This window comes from Scylla paramamosain, chromosome 4, assembly GCF_035594125.1.
Source record: "Scylla paramamosain isolate STU-SP2022 chromosome 4, ASM3559412v1, whole genome shotgun sequence".
Lineage (NCBI taxonomy): Eukaryota > Metazoa > Arthropoda > Malacostraca > Decapoda > Portunidae > Scylla > Scylla paramamosain.
Window position 1 is genome coordinate 2,887,501 of NC_087154.1, and position 17,980 is coordinate 2,905,480.

Consider the following 17,980-nt stretch of genomic DNA (forward strand, 5'->3'; position numbering starts at 1 on the left):
TCTCTTCTTCCTCCAACGCCTCCTCCCACATTTCTCCTCCTACTGCTCCTCCGCCACCACTTTCTTCTCTTCCTTCTCCTCTTCTCCCCTATTCTTTCTCCTCCTACTCCTCGTCCTCTTACTCGTACTTCTCTTCCTCTTCTTCCTCGTCCTCCTGTTCTCTTGCTCCTTCTCCTCCTACTCCTCCACTTACTTCTCCTCCTCCTCCTCTTCTTCATAAGCATTTTTATCCACTATTGAGATAAGGATGCTTTGAGTGAAGTTCCATGCAAAAAGGTTTGATGTCCTCCCTTTTCTCCTCCTCCTCCTCGTCCTATTAATCTCCTCCCACTAATAACAATAATAATATAAATTTTTAAACCCTAGTATGACTGCAGAATTATGAAATCTGTTTTAATGTTTTCTTTCTCCTCCTCCTCTTATTTGCAGCCATAATAATATAAGTTTCATACACTAGTTGGAAAAGCGTTTGTCTGATGACGTATAAAAGTGCTTTGATGTTCCTTTTTCTCCTCCTCCTCGTTCTTTCAATAATAAAAGCAGTAATAATATAAATTTCATGCACTAGTTAGATAGAAAGTATTTGCCTGAAGATGTATAAGAAGTGCTTTGATGTTCCTTTTTCCCCTTCTTATACTCCTCCTCCTGCTCCTCCCCTTCAGTGTTCCGAGCAGTGGGGGATCAGTCAGGGGGATGCAGGGGGCCAGTCACGGCGGGGGCGAGTCTGGGTATCTTTACGACGCATTGGGCGGAGGCGAAAAGAAATCCAGCAAGTGTAGTGAGTAAGAGGGACAAGTCAGGCTTCCGATATAGTAAGACGGCAAACGCTTCCATTCCTGCCCGGTATTTTAAGGATGACACCTGACCGCCGCGCACCATTGAAGCGGCACCGACCACCGACCATCCACCCCATGCCCCTCCCCGCCGCGCCACCCGTGACTGCTACTGCTGGAGTCATAAACAACCTTCAGGGACACTGGTCAGGGACACTAGCCAGGGACACTAGCCAGGGATACCACCTCCAGACCTCCCCGTGTGTCCCGCCAGCCGTCTCTTAACCGACGTATCATCCATTTTTTATGTATATATTTATGTAACTTATTTTTTTTCCTTTTCTTCTTTCTTGGTCGCGTTCTTAGTCATCTTTTGTCTGCCTGTGTGTCTGCCTTCCTGTCTGTCTGTCTGTGTGTCTCTAAAAAAAAAAGTGGTAGATGATTGGAATGGACTCAGTAATCAGGTTGTTAGTGCCGAGTCAATGGGGGATATTAAAAGAGGATTATAGAAATTTATGAATGGGGATGGTAGGTGAAGATAGACAGACATGTTTTATACAGGGGGTATCACGTGTAGACATGATGGCTTCTTGCAGCTTCCCTTATATTCGCCCCCCATCTCTCTCTCTCTCTCTCTCTCTCTCCTCTCTCTCTCTCTCTCTCTCTCTCTCCCCATAACGTCCACTCTGCCACACACGGAGCACTTCATCACGCCGGAGTCTCGCGTGGTGTTTGTCCCGCGTTGATGCGTTGGTAATGCGGCCTGTAGGTGACGCTGGCCACTGTGATGGGCCTGACAGGTATGTATGTGTGTGTGTGTGTGTGTGTGTCTGTGTGTGTGTGTGTGTGTGTGTGTGTGTGTGTGTGTGTGTGGCACCAACCTGTATCCTCTTCCCATATTCCTATCATCATTGCTTTTAGTTTTATAACCGAATTGACTCTCTCTCTCTCTCTCTCTCGTCTCTCTCTCTCTCTCTCTCTCTCTCTCTCTCTGGCATACACATACAGCTAGCGTGGCCCCGCTCCTCGCTGCTCCATAAAGTGGCGTGAGCGTGGCAACATGGCGTCGTGGAGGCTTCAGGTCGGTCGGAGCAGAGTTATGGAAAGAGCTGTGCCGTGTTTTGGTTTAGTGTAGATGTCCGGCGCGGCGCCACCCGGGGAGTGGCGGGGGAGGGGAGGCTGGCGACGCGGGGAGGCGGTGGCGGAGGGGACGATGGAGGCGGTGGCGACGGCTGCGGCAGGAGGCATACAGGGAGGGAGAGGGACAGCGGATTGCAGATTCGACGTGCGTAGTTAGTCAGCGCGGTGCCTTTAGTGCATCTGACGGTATTCTGACGTGGCTTTTTGGATCATACGAATTGTGAGGCGCGGTAGTCATTCCTGATCGGCTGCAAAGACTTCCTCACTCGGAAAACTTCGTAATGTCTGCGTTGTTCAGTCTCTTACATCTTTTTCAACATTTTGACTGCTTCTGCGTCACGAAATGCTATAAACTATGACAAGGAAGTCCATGAGAATTCACCGCATCACTTAATAAGGTGTTTGTAACTTCTTTTTTTTTCACGTGTTTTTTCTGATTTACTTAAAACATGGAATGATGAAGTATTTAATCTGCTTTTACCTTATAAAATACCATGGACTATTACACAAAAGTCAATGAGAATTCACTGCATCATTTTATAAAGCGTCTGTGACATTGCTCTTCTGTAATTAATTTAAATCTTCGAGTGGTTTAGTCTGGGGATAAACACTTTAAACAATTTAACTGCTTTTACATCACAAAATACCATTAAGTATTATAAGAAACACCATGAGAATTTACTGACTCACTTTATAGGCAATTGTAACAGCATTTCTTTGTAACATTTTCTTCTAATTAATTTAAAACTCAGACTAAACTGGACTGGCGACAAGATACACATTTAACCAACTGTAACAGTATATTATCATTATTCTCTTCTAATTCATTTAAAACTTGGACTGGACCGGACTGGCGAATAAGCTACACATTTAACCAAGCTGGCGACATGAGCAGTAAGCGACGTGATCACCAGGAAACGGAGAGGAATTTGTATCTCTATAGAGGGAGAGAGAGGCGCCGCGGTGATGAAAGGAAGGGGCAGCGGGACGTGGCGGGGAAATGGTACGATGGCGCATCTTAGGGACGCTGGGAGAGGACGAGGACAAGACGAGCACGAGACGAGGACGAGACGATCATTGGACGAGGACGCCATGCAGGGAGTGAAGCAAAGATCGATGTGCAGGAGCTGCAAGCAATGCCCTGAATGCTGCAGGGGAACATGAAATACTAAATGCATGCATGTAATTTGTCTGTGTGACAAGAGAGAGAGAGAGAGAGAGAGAGAGAGAGAGAGAGAGAGAGAGAGAGAGAGAGTATCCCATTTAAACACAAGACTACAGATGAAACAAAAAAAATACATATATAATGAAAACCATATTTTTCAAAGTTAGTAGCGAAGATTCAAAGAAGAAGAAGAAGAAGGAGAAGAAAAAGAAGAAGAAGAAGAAGAAGAAGAGAGAGAGAGAGAGAGAGCAAAAATATAAATAAAAACTAAGCCAAAAACTTCATGAAAACTAAGAGAACCAAGTCATAAATATATAAAAAATTGTCTTGAAATCTGGACTCTCTCTCTCTCTCTCTCTCTCTCTCTCTCTCTCTCTCTCTCTCTCTCTCTCTCTCTCTCTATCCCCCCGAGTCGAGCACGGCAAGTTTTTCCATATCATTCACCGATTCGCTCTTGCTTTACATGTGCATCGGTTTATCCCGCACTTTTGTATGCATAAATAAAATGCCTCAGTGGCTCCGAATAAAATATGGATATGGAGAGAAAACGTTGTTCTGACACGGAGGAGAAAACGGGAAACTAATACTGACAGAACCATCAGCGTACATCCGTAAATTCATTAAATAACGCTCTCTCTCTCTCTCTCTCTCTCTCTCTCTCTCTCTCTCTCTCTCTCTCTCTCTCTCTCAATAATAGAAGAAGTAGTAGTAGTGGTAGTAGTAGTAGTAGTAGTAGTAGTAGTAGTAGTAAGAGGAACAGCAGCAGCAGCTGCTGTTGCTCTTACTACTTCCCTTTCTCTGGTAAACTCTGGTAAACTCTGGAACTCCCTGCCTGCTTCTGTATTTCCCACCTTCCTATGACTTGAATTCCTTCAAGAGGGAGGTTTCAAGACACTTATCCACAAATTTTTGACCACTGCTTTGACCCTTTTATGGGACTGGCATTTCAGTGGGCATTTTTTTTTTATTAGATTTTTTGTTGCCCTTGGCCAGTATCCTTCCTACATAAAAAAAAGCAATAATAGTAATGGTAGTAATGGTAGTTGTAGTAGTAATAGTAGCAGCAGCAGCAGCAGCAGTAGTAGTAGTAGTAGTAGTAGTAGTAGTAGTAGTAGTAGTAGTAGTAGTAGTAGTAGTAAAAACAATAATAAACTTTATATCCAAAAATATAAATATAGATTCATCCACACACACACACACTCTCTCTCTCTCTCTCTCTCTCTCTCTCTCTCTCTCTCTCTCTCTCTCTCCCACCACCCACGTGGCATCACTCACCTCCAAAGGACAGGGAAGTCATCACCATCAGGGACAACACGCCCCAGACCCACCTCCATGCAGTACGCCGCCATCTCCACACAGCCTCGCGGGGGGATTCCTCCTAGAGCGGGCAAGACATTGACATTGGGGTCGAGACTGGTTCCTCTTTTCCCCTCTGCGGCCTCCAGCTCAGACGCATCGCTCCGCCACGGCCAACAAAGCTAACTCAAGCGAAGGTGGTGCGCTGGAGGTTCCTCTCTCTCCTCTTGATATCATTCCTGTGCAGTAAATCGAATTCTGCAAGGGATTGAAGCAGTATCGAATAGAGGGAGGGAAGATGATGGTTTTCCAGATGGTATCGAGTCAGATTCAGAGACAGAGAAAGAGAGAGAGAGAGAGAGAGAGAGAAAGAGGATAGAACAAGGAAGGAAGAATCTAATCCTACTTTCGAATTTACCTTCCTGATTCCTGTTATTGCATTATCTGGAATATATTTGTTATTTTTGGAAGGTGAAAGGGATCGAATTGTGAAAGAGAGAGAGAGAGAGAGAGAGAGAGAGAGAGAGAGAGAGAGAGAGAGAGAGAGAGAGAGAGAGAGAGAGAGAGAGAGAGAGAGAGAATATTATGATTTTTCCTTCTGTTACCTCAGTTCGATTATCATAAGGGTCTGGATGGCTGGATCCTTGGCTGAAGAGAGAGGGAGGGAGGGAAAGAGGGCAGGGCGAGGCGGGACCGGTGGGCGGGTGGTGGTGTGTGGGTGGTGGTGGTGGTGGCTGGTCCGCGACTGCCTAGCAAGATATTGGAACAGGTTCAGCTTGACGGCTCCCGCGAACACTGTGAAAAAAGGAAGAAGAAAAGAATATCATAAAGAATTCACTGCATAATACTGAAACACAAGATTATATTCCTAAACGCCTTATTCTCTGACCTTGACTGATTTCAAAGGCCACAGAGGTGATCAGTCTGTGGAAAAGGAAAAAAAAAAAAACATCATATAGTATTTCCTGTATAACACTAAAACACAAGCTTGTATTCTTAAACGCTTTGTTCTTTCACCACCATTATTTTCAAAGTCCTCAGAGAGAGTCAGGTTCTCGTATGTGCTTTTTTTCCCACTAATAAACCAGAATCCGTATTAAACTATCACTACCATCATGAAAATGCTCTCGAAAACCTCAGTAACTTCCACTAAAGCCTTTTTTAACTCGTCAAGATGGGACCCGGAAACATTTGGGAACACCGAGCATAAAAATCTCATGCTACCATTTCTTTTGTCTCATAGTTACTCTCAGGTGACTTTCTCCTCCTTGTCTGATGTTAACGTCGTGTATTTTGCTGAGGAAAAGGACACTGATCTGGAAATATTGTGTCGCTTACCGCGTTTAAGTCAGAGAGTCAAGGAAGGTCAAGATGTAAGAGAGAGAGAGAGAGAGAGAGAGAGAGAGAGAGAGAGAGAGAGAGAGAGAGAGAGAGAGAGAGAGAGAGAGAGAGAGAGAGAGAGAGCAGACAGGCAAATAGGTAGATGATAGACAGATAGATAGATAAATAGCTACACAGACAGACAAATTGCTAAATAGATAGATAGATACAGATAGATGGATACACAGACACAGATCGACAGATAGACTGACAGACAGTAAAACAGACAGACGAACTAACAGTTAGAGACACACAGAAAGCACTTAACGCACAGGGGCAATATCTCATTACGCGTCGACTGGAGTTAGTGAGGCGAACCCAGAAGACCGTGGACGCTCTGCTTATCCTCTCTGACTCAAGCGCTGGCTCTGTCAAGGCGCTCATTTCTTCCTCTACACGTGGCGTCCGTCAGTGTCTCGCAGGTTGAGGGAGGGAAAAAATATAGCATCTATCGCCAATACGTACTGGAGAAATTGCGAGGCCAAAGAACGAAGGGTCGGTTTGCGAATTAGAAATGTGTTCCTTGGTGTGTTCCGTGAGTGGTGTACGAGTACGTAAGCGAATAGTGAGGCGCCGCTTATAAGTAAAGTATCTCTAAGTAAATTCTGCCAGAGTAAAGGTCTTCAGGGTAAATTCTATGGAAATAATGTTCGCCTAAGTCTATTTTATGAAGTTAAATTCTGCCTACGTAAATCCTTATGCTTGTTTAAGTAAATTCTATGCAAGTAAAGTCTGCCTAAGTAAATTCTATGTAGGAAAAGTCTGCCGGAGTAAATCATAAAGCCTCCCTAAGTAAATTCTAAGCAAGTTAAGTTCACCTAAGTAAAATTCTGTACAAATCAAGTCCGCCTGAGTAAATTCTATGCAAGTAAAGTCTGCCCAAATAAACCCTATGCAAGTAAAGTCTCCCTAAAGTAAATCACATTAAAATCTCTCTCTCTCTCTCTCTCTCTCTCTCTCTCTCTCTCTCTCTCTCTCTCTCTCTCTCTGATTTCTGTTTCTTTCACTCATTTACAACTCTATCCGTGAACCAGTGTCTGCTTTACCCCTTGAATTTGTACTTTTCATATACTAAATGCATGTTCTAATATTCACCCGCTGCAGTAAATGGAGGAGCCTAATATTGTTTGAATCTTTGCAGCAACTGGCAGGCCTGGGGTGGATCACGTGATGCTAAGAGGGACTGCTTCGACACTGTGTTCGAGGTGCCATTCGAAACTATCATGAGCACAGAGAGAGAGAGAGAGAGAGAGAGAGAGAGAGACAGAATGAACTCAAATATTGATACACGCATCACGTAATATCCCGCCATTCTTTTTTTGTTCAACATTTGGGAGACATTTTTATCTTTATATTTTTAAGCTCATCATGATTGTGGCTTTGGTGATCTTAAACATACACACACACACACACACACACACACACACACACACATCACTATCAGTCCGCATAAACAGAGCATTTTAGGATTATGTATTAATGGATACAACATTACGTAGATGACAACGCCTATGATGCATCAGTACAGGGTGAGAGGAAGAGGGAAAATCAAACGGTGGAGTGAAGGGAATACCTGATGTTGTTTTAGCAGTTAGAGGAGGATGGAGAGAAACTGAGGGGGAATGAAGGAACCACCTGACGTTGTAATAGGAGTGAGAGGAAGAGGGAGAAAAATTGGCTGGGAGTGAAAGGAGCATCTGATGTAGTGGGTGTGAGAGGAAGAGGGAGATAAACTGACGGGGAGTGAAGAGGATTCGATGTCGTAGTAGAGGTGAGAGGAAGAGGGAGAGAAATTGACGGGGAGTGAAGGGAACACCTGATGTAGCAGGAGTGAGAAGAAGGAGAGAAATGGGACGGGGAGTGAAGGAGACTCTTGATGTCGTAGTAGGGGTGATAGGAAGAGGGAGAGAAATTAACAGGGAGTGAATGGGACTCTTGATGTAGTAGGTGTGAGAGGGAGAGGGAAGGAAATTGACGGGGAGTGGAGACTCTTGATGTCGTAGTAGGAGTGAGAGGAAGAGGGGGAGTAATTAGCAGAGAGTGAATGGGACTCTTGATGTAGTAGGTGTGAGAGAAAGAGGGAAAGAAATTGACGGGGAGTGAAGGAGACTCTTGATGTCGTAATAGGAGTGAGAGGAATAGGAAGAGAAATTGACGGGGGAGTGAATGGTACTTGATGTCGTAGCAGGAGTGAGAAGAGGGAGCACCTGATGTAGTAGAAGTAACAGGAGGAGAGAGAGAAAAATTAACAGGGAGCAAGGAGAACGCCTTGTGATACAACAGTAGAAGGAGGCAGAGACTGCATGAAGGAAGTGCATGGACGTAAGGCAAAGTATCCCTAACACTCCTCCCGTAACAAGTAGTAATTTCCTCTAAGGCTTGTTTCCCATAGGTGATGCAGAGTGAGGCGAGGATTGAGTGAATGAGGGTCACGAGAAATAAGGGATCATCTTCCTAAAGACTTATTTCTATCAATGACTATTTTCAAAGACCACAAAGATAATTAGTGAGTTTCTCGTAAGTATTTCCTACTAATGATGTAGACTTCTTGTTAATGATGAAAACATGCTTCAAGACCCCAACAACTTCCTCCACAGCGAGATAAGACGCCAGAATGTTAGTGAATATGGTGCAGGATGTAATATTTGTGCCAGAGACTCGTGGTGGGAGGATGAGGCGGAAACTATCTTACTGAATATCCTTTTGTAAGCAACTCTGGAGGACACACACACACACACACACACACACACACACACACACACACACACACACACACACACACACACACACACACACACACACACACCATTGTATTGTGTCCTTTGTGCTCCCTTCAGGGTGCTTCTGACCTTTGCTTTATTCTTTCATGACCTTAGCTTTTCCTTCCTCGTTAGCCTTTCCTTCCTCTGACCTCAGCGTTGCCTTGTTTGTTCATGTGACCTTAATCTTCCTCTCGGGTAACTTGAAATTTCTCTTTCCATGATCTTAAAAGTTTCCCTCCTTTAAAATAATTTTCCCTTGATCTTAGTTTTTATCCTTAATGTCTTATTCTCTAGAGTGACCTTCTCCACTGACGATGTAAAATCCTTGTTAAACTATCACTGGAATCAGGAAATCAATTTTGGCAATCCAAACAACTTCCACTAGAGCTGTCAAAAGTAGGCGACATGAGATTAAGAATACAAGACATTAAATTGTGCATCAAGTGACAATCTAAATGATTTTATTTAGGGACTTTCCTTCACCAGTTCTACGTCGTTATTCTGTCACTACTAAAAACACTACGTTGTGGATGTATATACTGATTGGTGTGTTAAAAAAGGTATCCGACTTCAGATTTTTTTTTTTTCGCATGAATGAAGAAAGCATGGAAGGTGCCCGCTGTGTGAGGGATGTAGGAGACCGTTATGTGCGTGCGTATAGATGTCGTCAGTCACCAGCAGTAGTATGGACTATCTTCTGAAACAGTTCTGGCTACATCCATTATTTTCCAAAAGGATCTAGTAGAAGTTACACAGGGTTTCAAGGCTGTTTTTACCGTTCTAGTGACAGATTAACAGGAGAAACAATCTTCGGAAACCGGCTAATCATTTCTGTGGCCTTGGAAAATAGTCATGGTGAAAGAGCAAAATGTTTCTGAATAAGGGTCATAATTATGTACATACGCAGACTTACACATTGCCACATCTGCTTCTGAGTCTCATAACCTGATATGAGCGCCCAGGTAGCGGACCCAACAGGATGTCATCGTAGGGATACATGAAAACACTAATGTTATTCCTTGGAGACGTAAATATTAACAAGGTAAAGAACTGAGAAGAAGTCACTGAGATGCATAACGCAGAGGAGGGAAGGTAAAAATGCTTTCCTTTTAGTCTCCTATATAAATTAGTGATCTTGAGGAAGAAGGAAGCAGGATGATGAAAGTTATGCTGCTGATTTTGACGAGAGAGAGAGAGAGAGAGAGAGAGAGAGAGAGAGAGAGAGAGAGAGAAGGACGTATCATGATAAAAAAAGTAAAACAAAACAAAAGACAGATAAACAAGCATAAAGACAAACATACAGAGACATGGGAAAACAGAGAAACAAACAAACAAACAAACAAACAAACAGACAAACACAAACGCAGAGACACGGAGAGACAGAAATACAAAGATAACAAAAAGATAGACACAAAGAGAGAGAGAGAGAGAGAGAGAGAGAGAGAGAGAGAGAGAGAGAGAGAGAGAGAGAGAGAGAGAGAGAGAGAAAGGCAAGCACGTTCCATCCTCCATAACACCTCCCAGTGACCCCTTCATCCCGCCGCTGCTCACCGTCGCCCAATATCACTGTGGCAGCATTCACCCAGGCATTGTCAGTTCGCCGCCCCGCCCCTCCCCTCGCCGCCCGCCGCTATACAAGAGGCTGCTAATATCATGATCTATGCCTCAGTGTACCCGCGGGGGGAAGCGGCCACATTGTCTGCGAGATGTAGTATTTATGCAAATGGTCGCAGAGGAGGTGCAAGGCGGTAATGAAGGCCTCGAGGTAAGCCACAGAGTTAAGCCAGCCAGCCAGCTAGTCACCACCACCACCACCGCCAGGGCCATCACACACAGCGGCAATGGGAAGCTAGATGCACGCAGCCACTCACTTCTGGCCGCCTTGCCGTTGGGGTGTTGTAGTCATGAAGCTGAGTAACTTCTGTATGCATTTCCACTCTGTTTAGGTTTTCGTTTTTTCTCCCAGTCTTTGGTTCTTTGATCTGTTGACTGTCTCCTTACTATACCTGATAATTGGTGGATTTTTTAGCTACCAGAGGACTTTATATTGAGGGAAGAACAATAACCAGAGTGGAAATCGGGGTGGTGTTTTACTCTTTTGCTGACTATATTCTAAAGTATTCGCGGAGACACAAGGCACTCTCGCCCTCACTGCACATCACAGTCTTTGGGGTTTTCCTCGCTTTGCATGTTACTCGATTACTGACCATGACTTTACGATATAAAGCACAGGCCGAGGCGGAAGGCAGTCTCGCCCTAACTGCATAGTCTTTCCGGGTTTTCTCTCTCACGTTTTCTCGTGTTGCGTATATACGTGGCGCTTCCTTCATGTCCTGATCGCAGTGCTAGATGAAGGGATTAGTGATGGTGGGCGTCGTTGAGTTTCTTTCCTCCGGTCAGGAACACATGATAATGGTGATCGTTACAAAATTATGATACTTTCTCTAAACGTCAAGGGGTAAAGAAATTTAGTTTTCGTATGGGCCTCAAAATTTTCTAACATTTTCCTATTTTTCTTCACTTAGACTTATCACTCACACAGATGTCCCTGTCTAGAAATTTTGAGATCATACGCCTGAAAATTTCCAGCGCCTCTACTTTTCTTCACTTCCCCAAACTGTATTCATCACTAGAAATTTTGAGTTTTCGTACGGGTCTTAAAATTTTCTAACATTTCCCTACATCTCTTCACTTCCCACCGAAATTTTTTTTGGTTTCGCAAGGCTCCAAAGTTTCCAACATTTCCCTACAAATCCCACTTCCCAACGTAGATTTATCATTAAAAATCATTCAAACATCCCTTTCTGAATTTTTTTACATGCGGATCTCAAAATTTCCCAACATTCTCCTATTTTTCTCCACTTCCCAAGATAGATATATCACAAAACATCCCCCTAGTGTTCCTATCTAGAGAAAAAGCTTTTCCTAACCCTAAGTATGTGGCCGCGGCGCCTCGCTGGGCCGCAGTACAACAGCGAAAGCGGAGTTGAAATTCCTGACCACGTGGCGGGGACTGCGGTGCCAGGCGAGTGAGGTAAATCCTGTGAGCTATTTCGCGTCCCCCAATAAATCAATACGCGACGCCAGCCTGAAGAGACACGCGAGGAGCGGCGGCGAGGAGATGGCCAGGTGAAGGAGCGACAGGTGAGCCTTCCTGGTACTGCCGCTGCCGCCACTCTGAAAGAGGTGGCGAGGCGAGGCGCTTAGCAGTTGTTGCCAGATCATCTTGATACTGACGAAGGGATATTGTGGCTCAAGGAGGAGGAGGAGAAGCAGAAGAAGGAGAGGGAGAACGAGGAAGAGGAGGTGTGAGAAGAGGAAGCGTAAAAGGAAGGAAAATACATAACATGGATGAAGGAAGTGAGAGAGCAGGGGCGCTTCCAGAAGAGGTAGAAGATGAGATATTGCTTAAAGCACTCTGACGTCTTTGTGTGTGTGTGCGAGTGTGTGTGTGTAAAACTTAGTGCATGCATTTCAGCATCGTTTATCCTCCACTCTGTCTATTTATGTATGAATGAATAAATAAATATGTAAATAAATAAACAGATAAATAATTAAATAAGTAAATAAGACACTCTAGTCAGACCGTGTGTTTGTGGCTGCTTGTGTTATTATTACTGTTCATCTTATACATTTATTCTCTTATTGCCCGTTCTTTCTTCACTATCGTCGTAATCTCTAGGTATGAAACGACTTTATCTCAAACTGTCAACAGAGCTCAGACACATTTCTTTAATCTACACACTCTGAGGAATATAGAAACTCCATCAATCAATAACCGAACTTGCAAGTCACTCCAGGGAAAGAATAACACGTACGAGGAAAGCGCCTGAAAATAAGAAAATTTCTCGACTTATTTTGGTCCGGAACTGAAGGATTTCGAGTCGTGGGAAGGAAGGCAGACTGTTCCAAAGGTTTCTTGTTGACGGGCGTAAGTCGAGTGATCACAGAGGAGGAGAAGGAGGAGGAGGAGGAGGAGGAGGAGGAGGAGGAGGAGGAGGAGGAGGAGGAGGAGAAGCAAGAGGAAGAAAAATCAAGGACAAAGAATACATGAAAGGAAAAGACCACATCAATTGGTTTATTTCAAGGTTTTGTGCTGATACTGTTACTATTAATAATGATCTACGCGTGGAAGGACAGGCTATATACAGACTGAAGGAGGAGGATGGAGGAAGAGGATGGAGGAGGAGGAGGAGGAGGAGGAGGAATATAAAGTGGAGGAGGAGAGAGAAAAGGAACACGGAGGAGAAGAGGGAGAAGGAATGAGATGCAGGAGAAAGAAAAGGAACAGGATGTGGTGGAGGAGGAGGAGAAGACAGGATAAGTGGACATAGAAAGAAAGGGATCCTCCACGCTGGCCGTCGAGCAGGCAGGAGCAGTTGTTGAGTGTCCTGAGTCTATAAAAACGAGTTACTTAGAAGAGAAAGTTCACGGCGTGACATTTAGGCGACAAGTAATGCTAGGGTGAGTGAGCACCGCTACTGACATGCGTGGCAGGTCGGGCCGCTGACAACCTTCGACAAGGCGAGGAACAATGTCAACACATAACAAGTACCTCCGAATCACAGAGGGAGGCGTGTACAAGTCTGTAATCTACGTCTCACACCAATGTTTCTTCACTCTTCCTGGAAGCTCAGAACCCTTAGTAGGCAATCCAACGCCTCACGCAAGAGCACAGAGGAAGACCAAACAGCAACAGATCTTTTGATTCTTACGGGACTGTTAGTGACATGCTACGTGATCTATAGAAAAAGACGTAGGGGAGTAAAGACAAAGGCTCCTCCTCGCAACACAGACTGAACCAACTTAGATTTTATAGTTAAGAAAATAACACACCTTTCTTAGGCGTAAGGGAGGCAAACCAAGAGCGTAAAATGGGAACAAAAACCTGCCAACTTTCTGCTCTCATCGAAATAAAACCGAAGAAAAAATGTCAAAAAGAGGCCAGTTTAATTCCTGAGGTGTCCCAGATGCTCAGCCTGCTTAAATAAACACGCAAGTCGCAGTTAGTTCCTTAGTCAGTCATGCCTGTGAGAGTAGAATCCAATGTACTGGGTGGAAAGACGCGAGACCCACTCCCTAAAGCATTGCATTATGTGTGACCTCTCTCTCTCTGCTAAACACATCCCATCGCACTTGCCACAGTAATTCATCAGGGCATCCTTGAGTTGATGCCAGCACACCTCCAGCTCACCGCGGCAGTTCAGAGAAAAGTGTCGTTAGGAAAGGTTAGTGACTGAAGGGTGTGCTGGAGAACACTGTTACAATCTGTGCAGAGCGAAAAGCACAGTATTGAAGTAGCAAGGAGTGTAACTTACGTATTTCATTATTGCCACACCGCTCTCATACCTGTGATTGTCGCTGCTAGTTTGAATATTATAACAAGCACCATTGCTACTACTACTACTACTACTATAACTACTACTACCACTACTACTACTACTACTACTACTACTACTACTACTACTACTACTACTTCTGCTGCTACTACTACTGCAAATAACACTACTACTATAGTACTACAACTACCACTACCACATTCAATATTATTATGTACTATCACGACAACTACCACACACAGTAAGCCAATCTCTACTTCACGATACAGACAGACCAGCATGAACCATAAAATAATAATCCCCGTCTGGTCTTACCTGGCACGGCGGCTGAGGCGACAGACTGAGATAGACACGTTTAGCTAACAGATTATTTTTTTCAGAGTCCTTAAAAGCTTACGCACAAGTGTCAACGTAAGGATGTCTTTTCAGCCAGCAGTACGAATTTTCCTCCACGCTTATCTCCAGTGGTCTCTGTCGGTCAGCAGCCTCGGCAACGGGAGGGAAAAGCCGCGAGGTGAGTAAACATATAAAAAGTCAGGTGAGAGGAGACATTATGCTCTCTACTGTCATTTCTATTGTATCTGCTGGGGATTTGTGAGAGACTGGTGTTCGTGTCTCAGGGAAAGTTTGTAATGTTCCCTCCCTTGGGTGAGCGAGAGACGAGACGCGACGCGGGGGAAGAGCAGCAGCTCGCGGCAAGGGACGCTCCAGTCAGCGCAGCGGAGCAGGAGCGGCGACACACTCCTTCCCACGACGCTGCGACGCAACTGACCACTTCCCTCGAGTCGTCCTTCCTTCCCTGGCCTTCCTCCCTCCGTGTGCTCGCTGGCTGGGTGGCTCACTGGCTGGCTGGCTGGCTCACTCACTGGCTGGCTCCTCCCTCAGGGCCACACCCGCACCACACCACACAAGACACTCTTACGTATTTATGTCTGATGCAAGAAGGAAGGAAATCGCCCCGTATTTTTGAAACATCAAGTCGCCTGCCGTATAAATCTGAAATGCCGTAGAAAACGTTTCACAAAAAAGGATAAAAAGATAAAAAGTCTGAAATGTCAACCGGAGGAGCCTGGTTTGCATACTGAGTTTCTTAAGAATACTCAGAAAAGTTTGGCTTTGCAGCGACGGGAATAGAAACGAGGAGTCATCCAGCCAGCCAAGCCCTTAAGACAGTGACTGCCATCCGTCTGCCCTACATGAGAGAGAGAGAGAGAGAGAGAGAGAGAGAGAGAGAGAGAGAGAGAGAGAGAGAGAGAGAGAGAGAGAGAAGCAGTTCCTTTCAATGTGAGTTAGTGTCCTGTACATCACATAACTACTCTCTCTCTCTCTCTCTCTCTCTCTCTCTCTCTCTCTCTCTGTGTGTGTGTGTGTCTCCCCCAAGAGGAGCGTTAGGCCTGTCAATCCTCCCAGGGACTACCCTGGCCTGCCCTCTACTTGCCTCAGGCCGCGGCGGGGAGCGGAACTCGAGGCTTGGGGGCTGGGGCTGGGGACTGGAGGCTGGTGGTTGGGGACTGGAGGAAGGGACTGGGGGTGATTTGCTCCTTGGTTAGTGTTAAGGTGTGTCTGTACTGAGGGAGTGGCAGCCGTACAGACCATAAGATCAATGGGACTTTCGATAAAGGTGCCGCCGCCAGGTATTTCGTTCATTAGGATCCCGAGCTGGAGAACGCGAGGTATCCAAACACACTGGAAAAAATACTGTAGACTTTTTGAGAAACCCGGAGTGGTAAATTATCGAGTCGTGGCTGGCAACGAGCAGTCGTGTGGCCAGACGTATTGTGTCACTTGTCAGGGGCGAGATGTTGTGGTTCCCGCCGCGATAAAGCGATGGATGTACTGCAGCGCTCCCCTCACCTCGCGACAGCACTGCTCTGTAAATCTTGTTTCGACCTTGGACGCTGCTCGGACTCTTGACTCGTGACGCGCGTCTCTCTCTCTCTCTCTCTCTCTCTCTCTCTCTCTCTCTCTCTCTCAGACTTTGCATCCACTTCTTAATCACTGTTATATTTAAATAATGTTTGTTAAAGAGCATTTGCTCAACATACCGTAGCTAATGAATATTATATAGTATGTATGTATTTATGAGTGTTTGATATATTATTGCAATAAATGTTTACTTACTTACTTACTCACACACACACACACACACACACACACACACACACACACACACACACACACGCAGATACCAAAGGTCTGTGCAGATACCTAACCTTATCCCGAGCCCTCACTAATGTCAGCGTCCTCCTCGCATCCACAATACATAATTTTTTCTGATGTGGTCCACACATGCACCGCCGCAGCAGTATCAGTACCTAAATCTGCGTCAAGCCTACAAAACTTTTCGGCACAAAATCCAAATCTGCCCTTCATCCGCAGAGTCTGTCCACCTCTTATTCGTAGAGCAAACTTTGTGTGAATCGTCATGTGACCTTAACAACTATCCTGGGAGTGGTTTGTGCGATTTTCAATATACCAGTACCTGCTAACGCATTTAAGTGACAACATAAGAACATATAATGGAAGCTGCAGGAAACCGTCTGGCCTACATATGAAATAAACGTATGAAACATGCTGATCTATCATCCTCATCCATAAATTTTTCTAATTTTCTTTAAAAGCTCCCTAATGACTCAACACTCACAATCTGATAACTGAGTCTTTTGCATTGAGTAAGCCAATCATGGGATGACCTCACCTCGAAACACCGAAACCCAGTTAGCTTCTGCCCTCAAGATTAACTGTCCACTATTACGACTGTCACGGTGTAATGATCTAGTATGATAAAGTATTTGCCCTACTGACTCTGTATACTAAGATACAAAACTCACGACTGAATAAGCAAACACCAGTAACGTTCCCGCCATCAGGAGTGATAAGTGTTATTAGACTGGGATAATTTCTGGCTTATGAACTTATCACTTACGACTTATGAACTATTAGCAATGGATAATTGGCGAAACACTTTGTAGGTATTTCTGAACTATAGATGACAGTTATAACAGTAATTATCAGCGAAGCAGCTCGTCTATACTGAGGCCTCGGGACGCTAAAGAAGGAACACACGCATGCCCATGTCTTCATTAGATGCACCGGGAGAAGCTGGGATGGACTGGGAGAGGCTGGGATGCACAGGGAGAGACTGGGATGGACTGGGAGAGGCTGGGATGCACAGGGAGAGGCTGGGATGGACTGGGAGAGGCTGGGATGGACTGAGAGAGGCTGGGATGGACTGGGAGAGGCTGGGATGCACAGGGAGGGGATGCACTGGGAGAGGCTGGGATGCACTGGGAGAGGCTGAGATGCACTGGGAGAGTCTGTGATGGACTGGGAGAGAACCACCGCAGTGGAAGAAAGGGTAGAGACAAGCGGTGAAAGTTGAAAAATGAATAATCAAATGTTTGTTGTCTTTTATTGTCTTGAGTATGAAATGATTAGAAAACCGACAGGATCTCTCTCTCTCTCTCTCTCTCTCTCTCTCTCTCTCTCTCTCTCTCTCTCTCTCTCTCTCTCTCACCTAGTTGGTGATATGCTTGGTTGGATAAAAAAATGAAGGAAGGAAGAAAGGTAAAAAAATAATGAATGGAAGACGAAATAATAGAGAAAGACAGACAGCTGGACAGACACACAGACAGACAAACAATAGTTGTAATATAACACACACACACACACACACACACACACACACACTCACACACTCACATAAGGACAGACAGGCAACTAATTACGCAGCACACACACACACACACACACAAACACATGTACGTTTTTCTAGGTGCGTTACATCACTGTGTGTGTGTGTGTGTGTGTGTGTGTGTGTGTGTGTGTGCACTATTTTCTAGGGCGGAACCTTTCAAGAGAGAGAGAGACATAGAACAAGAGAAACGAAGAAGGGAAAAAAAAAAAAAATTCCTACCTAAATGTTTACGTTCTTGAGAGAAAACGGAGGTGAGGTTTTTGTTTTTATGGAACACTTATGTTACTTGAAATACGGAGAGTTATTTGTACATAAGTTTCCCAGACTTCTCCAGCACCTGACCCTTTTCAGTAGCACCAAACCCACCATGACATACACGATGGTGCGCCTTCTAAACACACACTTATTTTCAATAGCGTAGATACACT

The 17,980-nt window shown here is 44.9% G+C and overlaps 1 protein-coding gene across 3 annotated transcripts in view; it reads right to left on the reverse strand.

Annotated features, from left to right (window-relative positions):
* The window catches only part of LOC135098454 (neurotrimin-like), a 37,037-nt gene extending 22,204 nt beyond the window's left edge, over positions 1–14,833 (reverse strand). Inside the window, exons 1-2 of one of the 3 annotated variants that reach the window (XM_064000849.1) lie at positions 4,980–5,096; positions 4,354–4,613 (exon numbers count right to left, since the gene is read on the reverse strand). In XM_064000849.1, coding sequence (XP_063856919.1) covers positions 4,354–4,381 — 28 coding nt within the window. In that variant the 5' untranslated portion in view covers positions 4,382–4,613; positions 4,980–5,096. Of the gene's footprint in view, positions 1–4,353; positions 4,633–4,979; positions 5,097–14,170 lie in introns of those variants that run through there. The other 2 variants (XM_064000840.1, XM_064000855.1) reach the window with 2 other exon arrangements.
* Positions 14,834–17,980: the final 3,147 nt, after the last annotated feature.